At 47.1% G+C, this 16,932-nt stretch overlaps 1 protein-coding gene across 5 annotated transcripts in view; it reads left to right on the forward strand.

Annotated features, from left to right (window-relative positions):
- The window catches only part of Palld (palladin, cytoskeletal associated protein), a 413,911-nt gene that overhangs the window by 359,472 nt on the left and 37,507 nt on the right, over positions 1-16,932 (forward strand). For all 5 annotated transcript variants that reach the window (XM_006996647.4, XM_015989967.3, XM_015989968.3 and 2 more), the window contains one exon: positions 15,590-16,282. In XM_006996647.4, coding sequence (XP_006996709.2) covers positions 15,590-16,282 — 693 coding nt within the window. The remainder of the gene's footprint in view (positions 1-15,589; positions 16,283-16,932) is intronic.

The following is a 16,932-nucleotide window of genomic DNA, read 5'->3' on the forward strand; positions in this document are numbered from 1 at the left end:
TATGACGTTTTTCCCCTGAAAGGCATTTCAAGATCTTGCAGAATTTTTATTGTCTTGGAAGCAGTCATAAATACCATAGTATAGAAAATTCCATTTGATAGAATGTTAGATTAATGACTCTTGACTGTGTACAGCCGTATATGTAAGCATGTTGGAAAACTCAGGGATAGATTTCTCCAATTTCTTTTTTCTTAAGAGTAAACCCATGAAATAATAGGACTGTTTTACCTCAGAATTATGGTAGTGGTGTTAGCCATTTCTCAGGGAGGAACCTCATTTGTTACAGCTCTTCCCAAGAAATATTTGGCTAGATTTCATGTACTGCTAAACATTGGATCTGCCTCTGAGGGGAAAGGCCAGTCACATCTGTCATTCTTGCATCTCACCCTTTGGCCTCGCCTCGAAGGAATGTCAAGGTTAGCTGGTCAAAAGCTAAGGGGAAAAAAAAAAACCATTTCAGATTTACAGCTCCTTCCCAGGCCACAAATTTCTTAATTCATGATATTAAACTGTATCTCCCGAGCCTGCCAAGTGCATTTTTTATTTTTATTTTCTTCCTTTCACAACATCTTCCTTCTTCAGATGAGAGGTTGGACTGGGCGTTTTTTGACTGGGCAAAGCCTTCGTTCATACCACAGAACCTTTGACTTGTATGTCTTGGTTATTAACATTTAAACTCGCAGTGGTTGACCTTTAATGGAAAATAGATTACTCCAAGTACCCAGAGCCAACTGCGCATTCCTCTCACTTATTTACCCTTGCAACACTGAAGTACACAGGAGATGTTGTTGGCAACATGTGACTTCTTCAGATATGTTCTTTAATAAGTTCCTCAACGATAGGCCTGCATTCATGGAAAATTGAAAGGAATCCTCTAAAAAACAACAGTCTCTTCCTGGATTCTACCATAGTTAGCGATACAATCTCTCAAGAGACTGAATGACACATGAGTAGCATATCGAGACTCCACAGTACTGTTTAATAGCTTGGAAGGAATTTTTTTTAAGCATTTAATGTAAAAAGCAATCCAGATTTCCATGTCTCAGATCATGAAGCTCTTCAGACCAGAGCGATGTAGTCAAAGCCACACACATCACCAACCAGTCCACAGACACTTCTGCAGAGGACAGCCCTCAGTAGCTCAATGGCAGAGATGCCACAGCCAAAAGCAGCTTTTATAAAAGCCAAATTCTAGCAGCTTTGTACATCATTCTGTTTGCTTCTTCACTTGTTCTACAACAGGCGTTCTGATCTAAGAGGTGGGTGGGGAAGGGCACTATGAAGTATCCAGAAACTTACACACTCCCACACGCTGGCGATAGAAGTCATCCATCTGTTGATCCTCAGGCATTTAGATTCTTGTCTTACTTGAAAACTACGAACAGAGAACCACTACCCATCAACCGCATCTTCCTGCCCCTCGACATTTTGGGGATCCACAGGCTACAACTATAAACAAATGATGTCTAGGCAGGAGAGAGCATAATAAAAAGTGCTGACCGAGGGTATGAGAGCTGAAGGAAGAAAACTGTGGAAGTGGATTTAGTTTCCTGGTTTCGAAAAACGAACTCCTTCGAGTTGCTTTATACATTCATATCATTTCCCCAATAGAAGTTTTTAAAGTCCAGTCCATGAGACTTAAATAAATAGGATGTCTTTAGGACCCAGCCAGGGTGTGCCTGTATATAGCTGTTGGGAGTGTCAAGGCAAAGTGGATATAGCGATACAGCAGCAGAGGGGAGAGGAGTCACCGAGGGCCTCATTCTCAGGAGGAAACCCAGGTTAGAAGTCCCCTGTGGCTGAAGTGATGTTGTACATGCTCAGTGGCAGAGGAGATGGCACTTTGGTTAGGAGCCCCATACATAACACAGTGGTCCTGAGACAGATCTCTCGACTGGCTTCCAGCTGTGTGAGCGTAGACAGCTGTGCCTCGGGTCCTCATTTGTAAAGTGGAGATTATAAAATGGCCCATCACCTACCATTTCTTTAGAAAACCAGATGAGCTTATAGAAATGAATTTAATGCTAGTGTTGGGTACATAGTTAAGGTTCATCAAGGCTATTACTAATGGTTAACTGTCGTTAGTACTCAGTACTGGCTGTAAATGTGTTGGCGGTAGTAGTAATAATAGTGGTAATATCTGTGGGTGAGGAAGTTCCTCCAAGGAGCCTGCACACACACACCCAGGAAGCTTCAGACACAGGGAGTGGATAAGTGAATCTCTTCTTGGATTTCCAGGGTGTTTGGTTGCTAGGACAACGGCACAGTGTCTTTCTCTTGTGGTGCAACTTTCTTTAAGACAGAAACTTCTGGGATTTTGAGGGGACTTTCCTCAACCCAGCATTTCCTTCTGAGGGAAAGAGAAATTACTCAGGCTCTCTGGGTCATCCAGTCTTCTGGGGGTCTGTGTTTCCAGGTTCATCTTTTTCCTAAGTATCTACCCTCAACCGTTGAGTTCCAGAAGTAACCAGAGGAGCGCCATCGGAAGAGCCTCTTCCACCACCACTGGGGGAAGACCCACAAGATTAAGTCTCCTTAAGCAGAGTGTCCTGAGGCCTCCAAGCCAAGGAAGAGCCATGGACCCTCATGTATATTGCATTCTTTAGGCGCCTCTAGAGCAGTCAAAGCTTATACAACCATGTATTGAGCCAACCTGGAAGCTTCTAAGAGACAGGGTCAAGACTCATCTAGAAGAGGAAGTAGTGAAGGAACAGGAACCATGTCACTCAGGGAAGGTTCAACTGCCCCCAGGCTGAGACACTGCCAGAAACAATGTGACAGTCCCTTGCAAGTATAGCTGAGCAGGAAATGGGAAGAAGCCGCAGAGGGTCAGATTGTGGTTTCCTTTCAAGGGGACATTACCTTAACTTGAGAAATCCCCCAGCTGAATGAACATGATGATGGCAGTGTTGGCGGGTGAGGAGAGCTGACTAACAACCCCCACACAGCTGGTAGGGAGAGCAGGGTTCTAGAAAAAAAAATATGTATACATATTAGGAAAAGCACATTAAAAATTCTCATGTGAGGATGATGTATGACCTTCTACACAAACTTGGGAATCTATAAAGACCTGCATTATAAAAAGAAGTCCCTGTCAGCCACCTTCCCACTTAACACTTTTCCTCCCCACCACCCTAACTTTTAGAGTAGACTATAAACTTGGGGTCTCCTTAGAGGAAACGACAAGGTGGGAACAACAAATTCTATCTCCATCTTTGATTGTCCTGTCCCTGAAGTCACATCGGTGGGCAAGGAGGGACAGACACAGCCATTTACGCGAGCGAGGACCTTCACAAAATGAAAGCTGACAACCATCGTATTCTGACATGGGCAACCAGTGCCATAGACAGCATCAGCCTGGCAGTCAGAGGAGCCAGCAATGGACAGAGCCAGAGCTGCCCCAGACGCCCCCTGGGGCTGGGCCCGAGCCAATGCAGGAGAGACTGGGTCACAGCAATGTGGCCAGAGGCTTCAGGGAAGACATCTGAACTGAACATCACAGCCCACATCACACACGTTCAGGGAGACAGTCAGGGGAGACCCCTCAGCTCTTCACAATGAGCCAGCAGCGGGAAACCTGCGAACTCAAGGGCAGCTGTGAGTTCAGGTAATAAAGAAAGTCCCCTGACAGCTGGGAGGTGCCTGGAGGCAACATCACTTCTCTCAGGTCCTGAAACAGCTGACCATAAAAGTCAGTTGATCGTCAAAGTTTGAATCAGGAGCAGGCAGCGCACACGGGCTGGGGACCCTGCAGGAGCCTGAGACGGAGCTAAGGAGACCTGAGCCCTCCAGTGCGGGCAAGGCAAGCTTCCTGAGAGAAGCAGGGACATGGGCCCACGGAAGGGATCAGCGTGGAGCAGCCACAGCAGGAGCCCTGAGCCCTGCATATATCTTAATTACCCAAGTGCCAGAATGAGAACGTCCCTCCAAAGCTCTCAGGAGAGTATGAACTCTTGAAATAGGCAAGCTTAGTGGAGGGTATACAGGGTGGAGGCCGTCCCAATCCAGAGGGAAGAGCCACCGTGTTCAGGACAGACCATCTGAGGAGACACATGCGAGCAAGCCGTCCCGAGTCATGCAAGGCATAGCCTCCTCCTGAATACCCCTGCAGAAGCCAAGTCAAGCTTGCTTTTATTTACTTATTTATTTATTTACTTACTTACTTGCTTATTTTTGCAATGGTTCTGTCCTGGTGGACACTAAAACGGGCAGGAAAGTTTTCCATCAAAGGACAGTTCCCATCGTCTACGCAGGACCCAGGGCTGCTAAAAAGGAAAGGTGCTTTTCTGGGAACATACCTCAAAATGAGAGAGCCTGCAAGGTTTTCCAGGAGCAGCTGGGGCACAGGGAGCAGCTGGGGCACAGCAAGCAGGCACCATGCTCTGCTCTGCTACTTTGTTTCCTCCCAAGGCTGGAAAAGTTTATACAAACAAAGTTGTAGGTGAGGCTGAGCCTGTCCCGGCTGGGGCCGTCACTTCTACACCCATACTTCCTGCTTCAGCATGCCAAACCCCAAGTCCAACAGCCAAGCGGCCGCTCTTGCTAGCAAGAGTTATCTATAAGGAACAGATGGATCATCGACAGAAACCAACAGTCTCAGAAAGTGTGGCCCTACAGAACAAGCAGCCATGACAGCTGAACCCCCTATCCACGCCCACAGGGAGCCAGAGCCCCATGCAGATCCCGTGAGGAGGCACCAAGCTAGCCAGGTTCCTCCAGAACCTTTGGCTAAGGCAGAATGTTGGGAATTTTGTCCTGATTATTTAAACAGAAAATACTTGTCCAGGGTTTCCAAATTTAATTTCTTCTTCCCCACAAATAATTCATCCCGTATTGATTTCCTCTGATAAATGTTGTGATTTAAAATGGATATACAGTTCTGCAATTTTATTCTATGTGTGTGTGTGCTTATTAGCGCTTAATGCATGCCAGACAAGTGTTTGACCACAGAACTGTACACCCAGCCTCAGAAATTCTTAAAGTCTTTGTGTATGTTTGTGTGTGTGCGTCTCCCTCTCCCTCTCCTTCCTCTTTCCTCCCCTCCCCCCTCTCTGTATAGGGTCTCTCACTGGGGTCTGACACTCACGAATTAGGCTATGCTGGCTGGCCACGGAGCCCCAGGGAACCTGTCTTCTCCTCTGCAGTATCTGGCTGACAAGCTTGGGACACTATGGTTGGCTTTTTCCATGGATCTAGGTCTTCGTGTTTGCACGCAAGCTCTTTAGAGTCTGAGTGATCTTCCCAGCCACCTGAAAGCATTCGAACCATGGTTTTCTAAATCCACGTGATTTTCAAAATTAAGACAACGTATATAACTATAAAATGCAAACATAGAAGATTCCCTGCCTCCCCTCTAATTTAGTCTGACTTTGCAGACATGAGCTCTTCCAACAACTCCAAACAGTATTGTTTCTTTATTCACAATCCATGCACTCATCCATTTATTAGCCATCACCCTTGGTCACTGCTATTAGGCTGCCTTTCAGCATTCTTCCTAGCAAGCTATTCATGTCTGGCCTTCGGCACCAACCAACTGATAACTTTGTCAAGTTAACAGCTCCGTGTTACCGTTTCCACATCTGTACAGTAAGGAAATGGGCTTTGGCTTTAGGGATCACTAGGGTAAGTGTTTAAAAACTGGGGTGGGGTGGGGGGGAGAAGAGCAGGAGGAAAAATCATTTGCATATGAAATTTAGAGGTAAAACTGATGTGAGCATTTTGTGGATTTAGATATTAAAAATGTATCCTGATTTTTAACTTCCTTGTCCTCTCTGCCTGTTACCTACTCACTTGGATTCTTTTTGTGTGATTGGCTTGTTTTCTGCATATAGACTCGTCCATGACACATTCTTTATTAGTATCAGTCTCCAGCAACACTTGGAAAAGGAAGCAGCGTGGGTAGCAGTTTTGTCTCAGGCATCCTCACCATGCGTGCTTCCCATTCTATCCCTAGTTGAGGTCTTCACTACCTCTTGGGTCAGGACATGTTATTATGTCTTTATGATCTGTGACATGATGGACACACAGGGGGGCCATGTCTTCTTTCTATACAGGAACCAACTTTGTTATTCTGTAAGTTAGAGACAGAAGGAGAAAGAGTCACTTAGAGATGACCGAAGTTCTCAGCAAGCACCAGAAAGATCCCGAGTCCCTCCTCAAAGCAAGTACAAACACAATTCGTTTTTGACTGATAACCAAATAAAATGGAAAATGGGCACCAGTACAGCCTGCCACTGCCTGGAACACGATGGAGTGCCTCACAGATGCCAAATTAGGAACTCTGTTGCCAGGTTCACAAACACACTCTTTGGGGGAGGAAGTTTCTTATTTTGGACACTACAAAGCCAAACTTGTAACTACTGTTATTACAAAAGCGCCAATGTTCATACTTAGGTTGTCTTTTCATAAATATAAATATGTAAATTCCCTTCCTTCTATTAAGAGACATATTTCCTTTTCCTACATTACTTATCAAAGTATGCCTGGCAGTCCCTTCACTGGGATTTAGTGGCATTTGTGTATAAATCCCTGTCATGATAAGGAAGCCAAAAAGAACACAAGCCTGGCCTTGGGAGACCTGCCTGATGGGTGGGAGATGCCACTGATGCCATTCCTGACAGAGCCTTGGAGCAGCTTTCAGGAGGGAGGAAGAATGTGAGACAGTGTTAGGTAGGGCTGCCGAAAGACATGGACTTTGAAATAGGCACCAAAGACTAAAGACCACCTCAGTAGACTGAGAGGCGCAGGCAGAGGCAAGACTCTTCAAAAACAAATGCATGAGAAAGCCCAAGAGGAGAAACACCAAGGAGACTAATTTGGGAGAGTGAAAAAAAAAATCTAGCCAAAACAATATGGAAGACAGGGCTTTCGGAACTATTTGGTATCAACTTCTGGGATTCCAGATGGCAGGTGTTGTTAGGAGGAACAATTAGATTAAGGTGAGAGACACTGTTTGGAACATGCTAAGTGAGAAGTTATGAGGAAGTGGGTACCAAAACTATTTTCCAAGGCAGAGGTTATTGAGTGAGGGAGAGGCAGGGTCCACGCAAAGAGGAGCATGAAGAAAGTCTGTGTCCGATCTGTGGCCTTGGGCCATATGCATCCCAATACAGCTGTGGTTGCCGTCCGACATGTGTGAGGGTGAAGACGGCTTGTTGCAGTGTGAGGAAACCCCTTAAATCTTGGAAGGACACAAGGTCTAGAGAGCACAGGAAAGACCCAGAAAGGGAATCCAAGCCAGGGTCAGAAACAGGAAACCAAAGGTGGTTGTGCTGGTGAGCCCAGGGACAAGAGTGCATCCAGAAAGGGGTGGGTGAATCACTTGCCACAGATACGACAGAAAGGCATTGGGACCGCAGGACTGCCGAGCACCACGGCATGACCTTTATATCCAGTACAGCAGCATACGTGAACTTTTGAAAGATTTACCAAATCCAGATTGCGGTGTGAAGATGGGTAAGGTTTATTAAAGAATGGTGGCTACTGAGCCACTTGGATGCTGTAAAAGAAAGAGTCCTTCCAGGGCAAGCAGTACCGAGCAGAGCCTTATCCAACAACCCGGACAAAGGCAGGCAGCCTAGAAATAGGGAAAACTGACTTGGGTTTCATGTTGGGTTTAGGGTTGGATACAACTCTGCTGGGATGTTCCCCCTGGAAGGCCTCTGAGACTTATAGCATGTGTGTGTGTGCGCGAGACAGAGAGGGAGAGAGAGAGAGAGAGAGAGAGAGAGAGAGAGAGAGAGAGAGAGAGAGAGAGAGAGAGAGAGAGAGAGAGAGAGGTGAGTGCCTGTGTTACACAGGATGTAGTGAATATCTGTTCCATCACCCTGAAGCACCACCCCTAGAGATGCAGCAGGTCACTGCTCTACCTGCCCATGACCTTAAAGTACATGCCCTGGGGTGTGGCCTCTTAGCTACCCTTAAGATCTCAGATGCGCCAGGCAGTGGTGGGGCACGCCTTTAATCCCAGCACTCGGGAGGCAGAGCCAGGCAGATCTCTGTGAAGTTCGAGGCCAGCCTGGTCTACAGAGTGAGATCCAGGACAGGCACCAAAACTACACAGAGAAACCCTGTCTCAAAAAACAAAACAAAAAGATCTGAGATGCACGTATGCAGCTCGCTTCTCTCCCTGGTGGGCTTGGATGTGGGACTGACTGAGACGGCGGGAACCTTGTGAGACTGTGCCCCAGTATTCCAGAACCTGCGACAATTCTGTCTGTACAGTGAGCTTTTCTCCCCGAATAAATTCTTTTGCCCTTTAAGCAGATTCTGTGGACTTCTTGAATTATCACACTAATAAATGCCAAGTTTGGACTGATTTCCTTGTTTGGTAGTTCTCTTAAAATCAGTTTCTATGCAGTGATTAAATCTTAAAAGACTCACAAGGCCAGGTTATAAGATCTCAAAGTTTCTTAGGATCCTATCTGACATTATGGATTTTCACTTTAAAATTAAATGGCCCCAGCAAAGATAAGCAGGCCCTCCAAGAACATAAATGCCCATGGCATCACTAGAGAGAAAGTACTGGAATACTTCTATTTTGCTGACTCTGTGTTCTTACTTGTAAATCATTTCTGGGAGAGTGGCTTCACCTCTAAGATTGCTTGGTGCACGCCTTCAATCCCAGCACTCGGGAGGCAGAGCCAGGCGGATCTCTGTGAGTTCGAAGCCAGCCTGGTCTACAGAGTGAGTTCCAGGAAAGGTGCAAAGCTACACAGAGAAACCCTGTCTCGAAAAAAGAAGAACAAGCACAGAAAAAAGGCAGCTGTGTGTGGCTAAGTGCCATTGGCTTGGAGGAACAGATACATCTGGGGACTGTAGTTAAACTCGGTAAATATTTCTTTAGTAGTTTGTCTGTCTGTGAGTAGTAGTGAAGGTAGTGTTGAGAAGTTAAAAAGGGATCCCAGGGAAGTGGGAGAATTGCTGTTTTGTACAGACATTTGAGTGAGCGAGTGATGGTGATTTGTTTTCGGAGCTGTGACCCTTGACCCTCAGCAGTAAGCTGTTCTCACAAACACTGACTGCACACCACTGTTTTGGATATGCTCAGTGTAGCTGAAATGGAAGCCACAGAAGACGTGGTAGAGGCCTCCACGATGGAAAGTTCGAGAAATATTAGCCATCCGCAAACCTTAAAACATGCCAAGTTCTTTGTTTCATTGTAAGATGGCAAGTTAGTTATTCTCTCCCTCTCACCCCAAATCTTCAAAAACTCTTGGAAATTTCATGCTGAAGATCTGAAAGCTCTTCCACTTGTGTCTCAAAGGGAGTTTTCTTTGGTGTTTCAATTAGATCTGAGATCACGGATTCTGCCCCAAGCATTGACCAGAAAGGTTAGCACACAGACTTGTTTAGAAGTGTACTTTGTCTATGGTATGAGTTAATAGCATGCATTTTCAATTGGGAACAGTTCACGTTCCTTTTAATGTCCACCAAATTAGCATAGTTTTTGTAGGAATCAATGGCTAATATCTTCCTGCTGTTTTCACTGGCCTTTGAAGCAGGAGAAATGAAAATCATGTCAGGCATTTCACTGTGATGCCTAGTTAAACGTCCAGGACCTGACCCTGCATTCCTCCTCCAAAGAGGCTGAACACCAGTGTTCCACGTGATTTGATTCATCAGGCACCCCGTGACCGCAGGCGTCATCAAAGCCCATCCTGGACCTTGTATAGTCTGCCAGGCTACAAAGCCCTGACCACTTGGTGAGGTTGGAAACATATTGGAGCAGACTCTGCAACCTTCACTGAGCCCCAAAGGCCATTTCTTCCTGTGGAGGGTTGGATCTGCACAGACCTAAATGAAAATTCTCCACCTCTCTGTGGCCAGTTGCAGGATTCAGCTCCGATGAACAATCTCATCCACATTTGACAGGCCACAGCTCCCCAGCCTCTTGGTCCTTATTCCTTGTGCCACAGAGGAAATTAAACCGCCCTTTGATTTTCCCAGAAATTCCCAGGAAGATTAAGGACTGGACTGCAATTGCTCTCTCTCTCTCTCTCTCTCTCTCTCTCTCTCTCTCTCTCTCTCTCTGCAGGGGACGACTTCAGAGATCAGCTTTATGAATTGATACACAAGGCTACTGTCTTTCTGTTGGAGAGCCAAACAGGATTCTTATTCTAAGTGCGAAGGACAGATCTCTCTAAAAGCAACTTCAGCCGCGTGCTGAGTTTGGCCAGGCCACTTCTCTCTTGAACCATCCTGTGTGGATTAATTGTATTTGGTTCTGGCTCTGTCTAGAGTCAACAAAATGTATAAAAGTCTCAGAATGAACTAAGGATCAAAGAATGGGACTTTGTAGAGAGGCTCCACTATTTGGCAATACATGTTAAATACATACATACTCATTCCTAAGAAGGGGTCACTTTTAACTTGACTTTACCATTCTCTTATGTGGTATTTTGTACAAATACCCCCCAATCTTTATCCCAATCTGTTCTCTCTCCCATTCTTAGGGAAATGTATTTGAATTTGTAATTATTTTTGAACTCATAACCCCCTTAAGGCCAAGTAATACAATCTCATTTGGCTTTTTTTTTTGCTCTTTTTTAAAATTAATTTCTAAATTAGCATACAAACTGATGGACTTCATTACAGAATTTTCATACACATAGGTGGTTGTGTTCTGTGATTTATATATTAATTGTGGAAATGATCTTTCTCAGGATTGTTATATTTATTTATTTGGTTAGTTAGTTATTTTACAATCAGCCATAACGAGGTGGTGCTGAGCAAACCAAGCTGCTGTATGGTTTGAATGATATGAAACCATAGATTGAGGCGTAAGTAATTGAATAAAAATAAAATTGGCGAAACACTAGCATGGTGAAGTTTCAGGAGAAATTTAACCAAAACCCCTGAACCAAGGCCTCCGTGGTTTTATATTGCTTCTATTCATAAGTTCTAAGAATCTCTACATTCACCTTCTCATCTCTGGATACTTAGCTAATTTCAGTTGAGGAAAAAAAAAATAGATCTTGGGAATGCCCAGGTCTCTGATTCAAAAACTCTGTCTTCACTGTGAAATTCTCAAAAAGTCTCCACTCTAGTGTGTGTGGGGGGGGGGTGTCTCTTCCTTGTGCCGCATGAACTCAAAAGGGCAAAAGGCTGTAGTCAGAATGTTCACTGTCATCCTCCACAGGGATGGGTCTGTCTTCTGCAGCCCTTGGCTGGGTGCCACGAGAGGTTGTAAGCTGCACTCACTCGTCGCATTCCAAGTGCTATAAAAGAGCGGGACCAGAGATGCTTGTGGTTCCCAGGGAGATGCTCAGCAGCCCTTCATCTTGCAATGGCTTCTGGGCCACGCAGTCAAAAATGAGAGGACATGCGTAAGGAACACATTTATTCTTAAAACACATGTGTTCTTCAGCCTTGTTGTCTGACGGGTCTCTCGGTGGTTATCAATACTCCATCCCTCTCAGTGTGAACAGGCGACAGAGTAACTCTCACCTCCCAGACACTGCTCCCAGGAGACATCCTGGGAATTTCCAACTTACGTAAAAGTTGTTTTCCAGAGGTTTCTTCTCTTATCCTCTGTCTTGAGCTTGGGCATCCGTTCTCCAGAGAACAGAATGATAGGTAGTAACAGTGGCACATCTTTTGGCAAATCTCTGTTACTGAGTACTTGGAAAGAAAGACCCAGCGCAGAAGCTTGTGAGCCAGTCAGGCTCTCACACCAAGACGACCTCTCCTGTCCACTGTCAAAATCTAATGGTCCCAGAGGCTGTCACCACAAGAAGCCATAAAAGTGAAGAAAGGCATTGGGAGGGAAATGGGACCCCAGGTTTTTTTGTTTTTGTTTTTTTTAATTCCATCGAAGGTCAAGGTTCTTTTATGCCGGCGTGTCCAGTGTAGGGAGTGAACCAAAGGGCGAGACCCGGATTCTGAACTGACTCTAACCTGGAGCACATTTCATTTCCCCACCTCTTCTCTTTGTAAATGGATCGTGACAGGCGCTTCACAGAAACTCAAGGGCGGTTTGGTTTCCTGGAGGATTGAAACTCTGAGAACTGTAGGGTGTGTTATAAGTGGGGAAATTCTTAGACTTTTTGAATTAGGGGTGTGGTGAGGAGGGGAGGGAAAAAGAAGTGAGGAGAATTGGATGGATCAGTTGTGTATAACCAAACACTTGAGCACTCTGACATCGGAAGCGTGGTTGTGACAAAGGCTTTTCGGGAGGTGACAGCCGGGTTTTCTTGCACAAGTAGGACTTCCAAAAGGTTTGTTGTAGCTTCGTTTTCAAAGAAAAGCCAGCAGGATAAAGAAGTGGAGAAACCAGACAAGGCTTTTTTTTTTTTTTTTTTTTAATAACAAACAACCTTTGAGTAATTTCCTAAGAGCCTGGGTAGATTCAGCTTTCTGGTCTCTTTGACTCTTTGCCCTCTTATCTCTGTGAAAATCAACTTGCAGAGTAGTATCCAGATGAAAATGGAGCCAGTGGTCTAAAACTGCACATTTCATTATCTCCGAAATCTGCCGTCAGATCCATTCAAGCACTTAAATAAAACTGCCGTCCAAATGGGAATCAGACACTTGAAGATTCATAGTCAGTGGTTGGGTTTCCTGTTTCTGCCTCTTCTGAACATTATGCTCTTAACCCCAGGCTGAAGTACTGAAAATCAGGAGAATAACAATCCTGGTAAAGTTCTTCATATCTATTCTAATATACAGCAGGAGCCAAACCACTGTATTATTCTGAGTGGTGTCTCGGCAGCTCTAAGGCCGTTTGGGGTTAACACATTTTGTGGTTCTTCCTATTATTTTTTCCCCAAATAGACTATTGTAACAGAAAATTAATGGCAGCAAAGCTTGAGGCAGCTGGCCACTCTGTGTTCACAGTCAGGAAGCAGGGACTATCTGGTTCTCCCCGGAGCAAGACTGATTTTTATGGAAAGAGTCAAAACCAATGTAGGTGGTTCTAGGGAACCATTTCCTCCTCCCTGGTAGAAGGCCTGTGGTCTCTGGAGCGGCCCGAGCACCACCCAGCTATTTGCTGATGCAGGCCATACTTAAATTGTCTTCAGACCCATCTGTGTGTGTGTCTCGGGCTAGCATAGAGAGGCTGGCAGCGTTGGGAGCGGGACCTTTGACGAAAGCCACCAGGTGCAGCATCCGCCAGAGTGTGGGAACATATTCCACAGCCTGCGAGGAGCCAGGGAAGAAGGCTGGAGGTGTGGGAAGGGCTTGGAGGAAATCGGAGCAAGGGTACTGGGCGATTGTTTCTGAAGCTGGTGGGTGGTTTTTTTACAAGTTCTCTTCCTAGTCTGGTCCTAAACACATGAAGTGGGAGCACATGTGCCGGACAGTCTCCCAAACCACACAGACATCTGGAATCTCACGGGAGTGGCGAGTCTCAGCAGCGCTGGAGCTGCTTTTAAAACCCTCAAATTAAGTTCAGTGGGAGCCCACGAAGTCCTTTGTTATTAAAAATCTTTGATGCCTTGCACAGATTAGGAACGGAGAGCCACGCCCTCTCTGCTGCTCTCAGCTCCCCAGAAAGTATTTCTTTGCCTTTCCGTGAATGTAAGCGTAATCCTCCCCCTGGATAATTATCCAAGGCACGGGAAGGAGACTAGAACTTGTGATGGTCCCCCATCTAATGACACCTGATAATAAACCTCCACCTTCTTCGCCTGCGCCTTCCATTCTTTTTATTGCTTTGAGTTTCTGGAACCTTCATTTTTTAAAGATTAAATGCCTGGGTATAAAAATTAGCAAACATTTTGGCATTTTCTTTAATGTGTGTGGCGTGTATGCATGATCGAATGTGTGTACGGGTGCAAGATGTGTGTATGTATAGGCTAGACATTGATGTCTGCTGTCTTCCTCTATTGCTCTCCACTTTAAATGAAAGGCAAGGTCTTTCGCTGAGCCCAGAGCTCACTGTTTTCTCCTGGCTACTTTGCTATCTTGCCTTGGGACTCCCTGTCTCTGCCTTCTAGGTGCTGTAATTACAGGTATGTCCAACCGTAAGCAGAAGTTTCTGTCCCTCAAGCTGCTCCCAAATAACCGACACAGAGTCTTAATATTAATTATAAATCTTCTGCCAATAGCTCGGGCTTGTTACTAGCTAACTCTTACATTTAAATGAACCTGTATTTCTTTAACTACGCTTTGCCGCGTGGCTCAGTACCTTCTCTCAGTATGGCATGACCATCTTGCTTCTCTCTGCCTCTGCTCGCGACTCCCCTGTCTCCGCCATTCTTCTTCCCCTCATTCTCAGTTGGGCTCTTCTGCTTAACTTCATCCTGCCCAGCCATTGGCCAGTCAGCTTCTTTATTCAACCAATCAAGGTGACATAGATTCACATGGTGTAAAGGAGTATTCCACACCCAATTTTGATGTGGGTTCTGGGGTTCTGAATGCTAATGTTCATGTTTGGTGCCGCAAAGTGTTTATCCATGAGCCACCTACTCCCCCTTCACCCCACTTTTTTCAAAGTTTAAAAACTGAGCACACAACTTTGCCTTCTCGTGGAGCTGTACCTGCTTGGCCTGCTTATTCAGCTCCTGCTTCTTCCAAAGTTCCTGTGGCCAGCCATTGGCAGCCATGCTTACCTGACTGAACAAAATAAAGCAGGTGTACAGTTAATTCAAACAAGAAAACCTCTGAGTAAAGGAGTGGGGTTCTAGCTGATCGACACCCTCTATTTTTAAAAAATAAAAATAAAAATTCGGCTGGAGAGATGGCTAAGCACATGGGAGGTACACAGGTATGTGTGCAAGCGAAAATACCTACACACCCATGAAAATACATCACTCTAGCTAAGGAGAACTGTGAACCCTTGATCTTTCCAACTTCTGGGATTACAGGTATGAGCCAGCATGGCCAGCCTTGTTTTGTTTTTTGAGACAGGTTCTTGCTGTGTAGCTCAGGATGCCCTCAGTCTTCAATCCCCCTGCCTTAGCTTCCCCCATCATAAGACACCACTCCTTTGCATCCAATTTGGAGTGAAAAGCTCAGCTTGTCATATGAGTGTTGAGTTGATGGCAGTGAAGGAGACAAAGCAGACTAACTGGAATCTATAAGAAAAATAAAACGGTTTTTGTTTTTAATTGTAGCTTTCTTGTTCTTTTCCCCAAAAAAATTGTCTACCGAAGGCTAGGAACTCATCTCCATTTTTTTTTTCTTAATGCCAAGAGAGGTTCTGTTACAACACGGCTGTTGAAAATCAGACAACAGCTTCATCGTAGTTGGCAAAGTGGTCCTTTAAATATGTGTGTGTGGGTTTGTGCAGGTGAGTGCAGTGCTCTCGGAGGCCTGAAGAGGGCGGCTGATCCCCTGGACCTGGCTACAGGCCACTGGGAGCCATCGGTCAGGGACCCTAACCTCATCCAGAGGTACTTGCTCTCTGATCAGAACCCCGCAGCCCCTCCCACTGGGGTGAAATGAGCCATTGTCATGGCCATTCCCTGCGTTGTCCAGAGTGCATCCGCCAACCCCTTTCACTCTGGTGACTTGTGCCATATCCAGGGTCCACCTCCAATCAGGCACCCGTGAGAAACCGGGTGTGTGTTTGCATGTGTGTGTCTCTCCACCCGGGATGCGCCCCCTCTCTGAAGCTGTCGCTTTTCTCTCTGTGTGTCCCCAGGGATCCTCTGAAGCTTCAGCAGCTGCAGAACCAAGTGCGCTTGGAGCAGGAGGCGGGCGCCTGGCCCCCGGCGCCCCCGGGTCTCCCTTGCAACAGCAGCAACAGCAGCGGCGGCAGCAGCAGCAGCGCGCCCCCGTCGCCGCCCTTCCCGCCGCCGCCGCCCGCCTTCCCCGAGCTCGCGGCCTGCGCGTCGCCGGTGCCCGCGGAGCCCATGAGCGCGCTGGCCTCCCGCGCCGCCACCATGCAGTCCTCCGGCTCCTTCAACTACGCTCGCCCCAAGCAGTTCATCGCGGCGCAGAACCTGGGCCCGGCGTCGGGGCTGGCCACGCCCGCCTCCAGCCCCAGCTCGTCCAGCCTGCCGTCGCCTCTGTCCCCGACGCCCAGGCCGTTCGGCCGCGCGCCCGGGCCACCCTTCGGGGAACCCGAGGCCATGTGGGGCCCATCCTCGCCCTCGCCGCCACCGCCACCGCCGCCCGTCTTCAGTCCCTCCGCAGCCTTCCCGGTGCCCGACGTGTTCCCGCTGCCGCCGCCGCCGCCGCCGCCACCGCTGCCCAGCTCCGGCTCGCACTGCGCCTCGCCCGCCCGCTTCGGCCCCGGCCAGACGCCCGCAGCCTTCCTCAGCGCCCTGCTGCCCTCGCAGCAGCCGCCCGTCGCTGTCAACGCCCTGGGGCTGCCCAAGGGCGTCACCCCCGCGTGAGTGACACCTGCCTGTCTCCTGCACCCCGGGACTGTACTTGCACAGACTCCCCCATGATAGTGAGCGCCCCCCCCCAGGCCTGCATACCCAGGAGTTCCCAGTAACACCTGACTCTTACCACCTACCCTTCCCTTACCATCCAGCGGCCAAGTGGCAATCAGTTCCCATTACCCAGACGCTGTCTCTTCCAAAATGCAGCTGCTTAAAATTCTCATCAGCAAAACCTCCATAGTGCTTTCTATAATGAAGAAGATGGCCTTCGCTGCCATCTATGCAGCTCACATTACTTCACTGGGCACCTTACTAAGAGATATCCCTGTCCCACTAACAGCATGATTCTACACAGTCACTAAACCGAGCTAGAAGCCCTGCCTGTCTGACTCCGAAGTCCATACCCTCACCACCAAATTAAGCCTTATTTCAGCTCAGCTCAGCGTTACATACACTAGATGGGCTTTGGCGGAAAGACTAAACACAATTAAGAAACAATCCTTAGCCGGGCGGTGGTGGCACACGCCTTTAATCCCAGCACTCGGGAGGCAGAGACAGGCGGATCTCTGTGAGTTCGAGGCTAGCCTGGTCTACCAAGTGAGTTCCAGGAAAGGCGCAAAGCTACACAAAGAAACCCTGTCTCGAAAAAACAAAA

This window comes from Peromyscus maniculatus, chromosome 17, assembly GCF_049852395.1.
Source record: "Peromyscus maniculatus bairdii isolate BWxNUB_F1_BW_parent chromosome 17, HU_Pman_BW_mat_3.1, whole genome shotgun sequence".
NCBI lineage: Eukaryota > Metazoa > Chordata > Mammalia > Rodentia > Cricetidae > Peromyscus > Peromyscus maniculatus.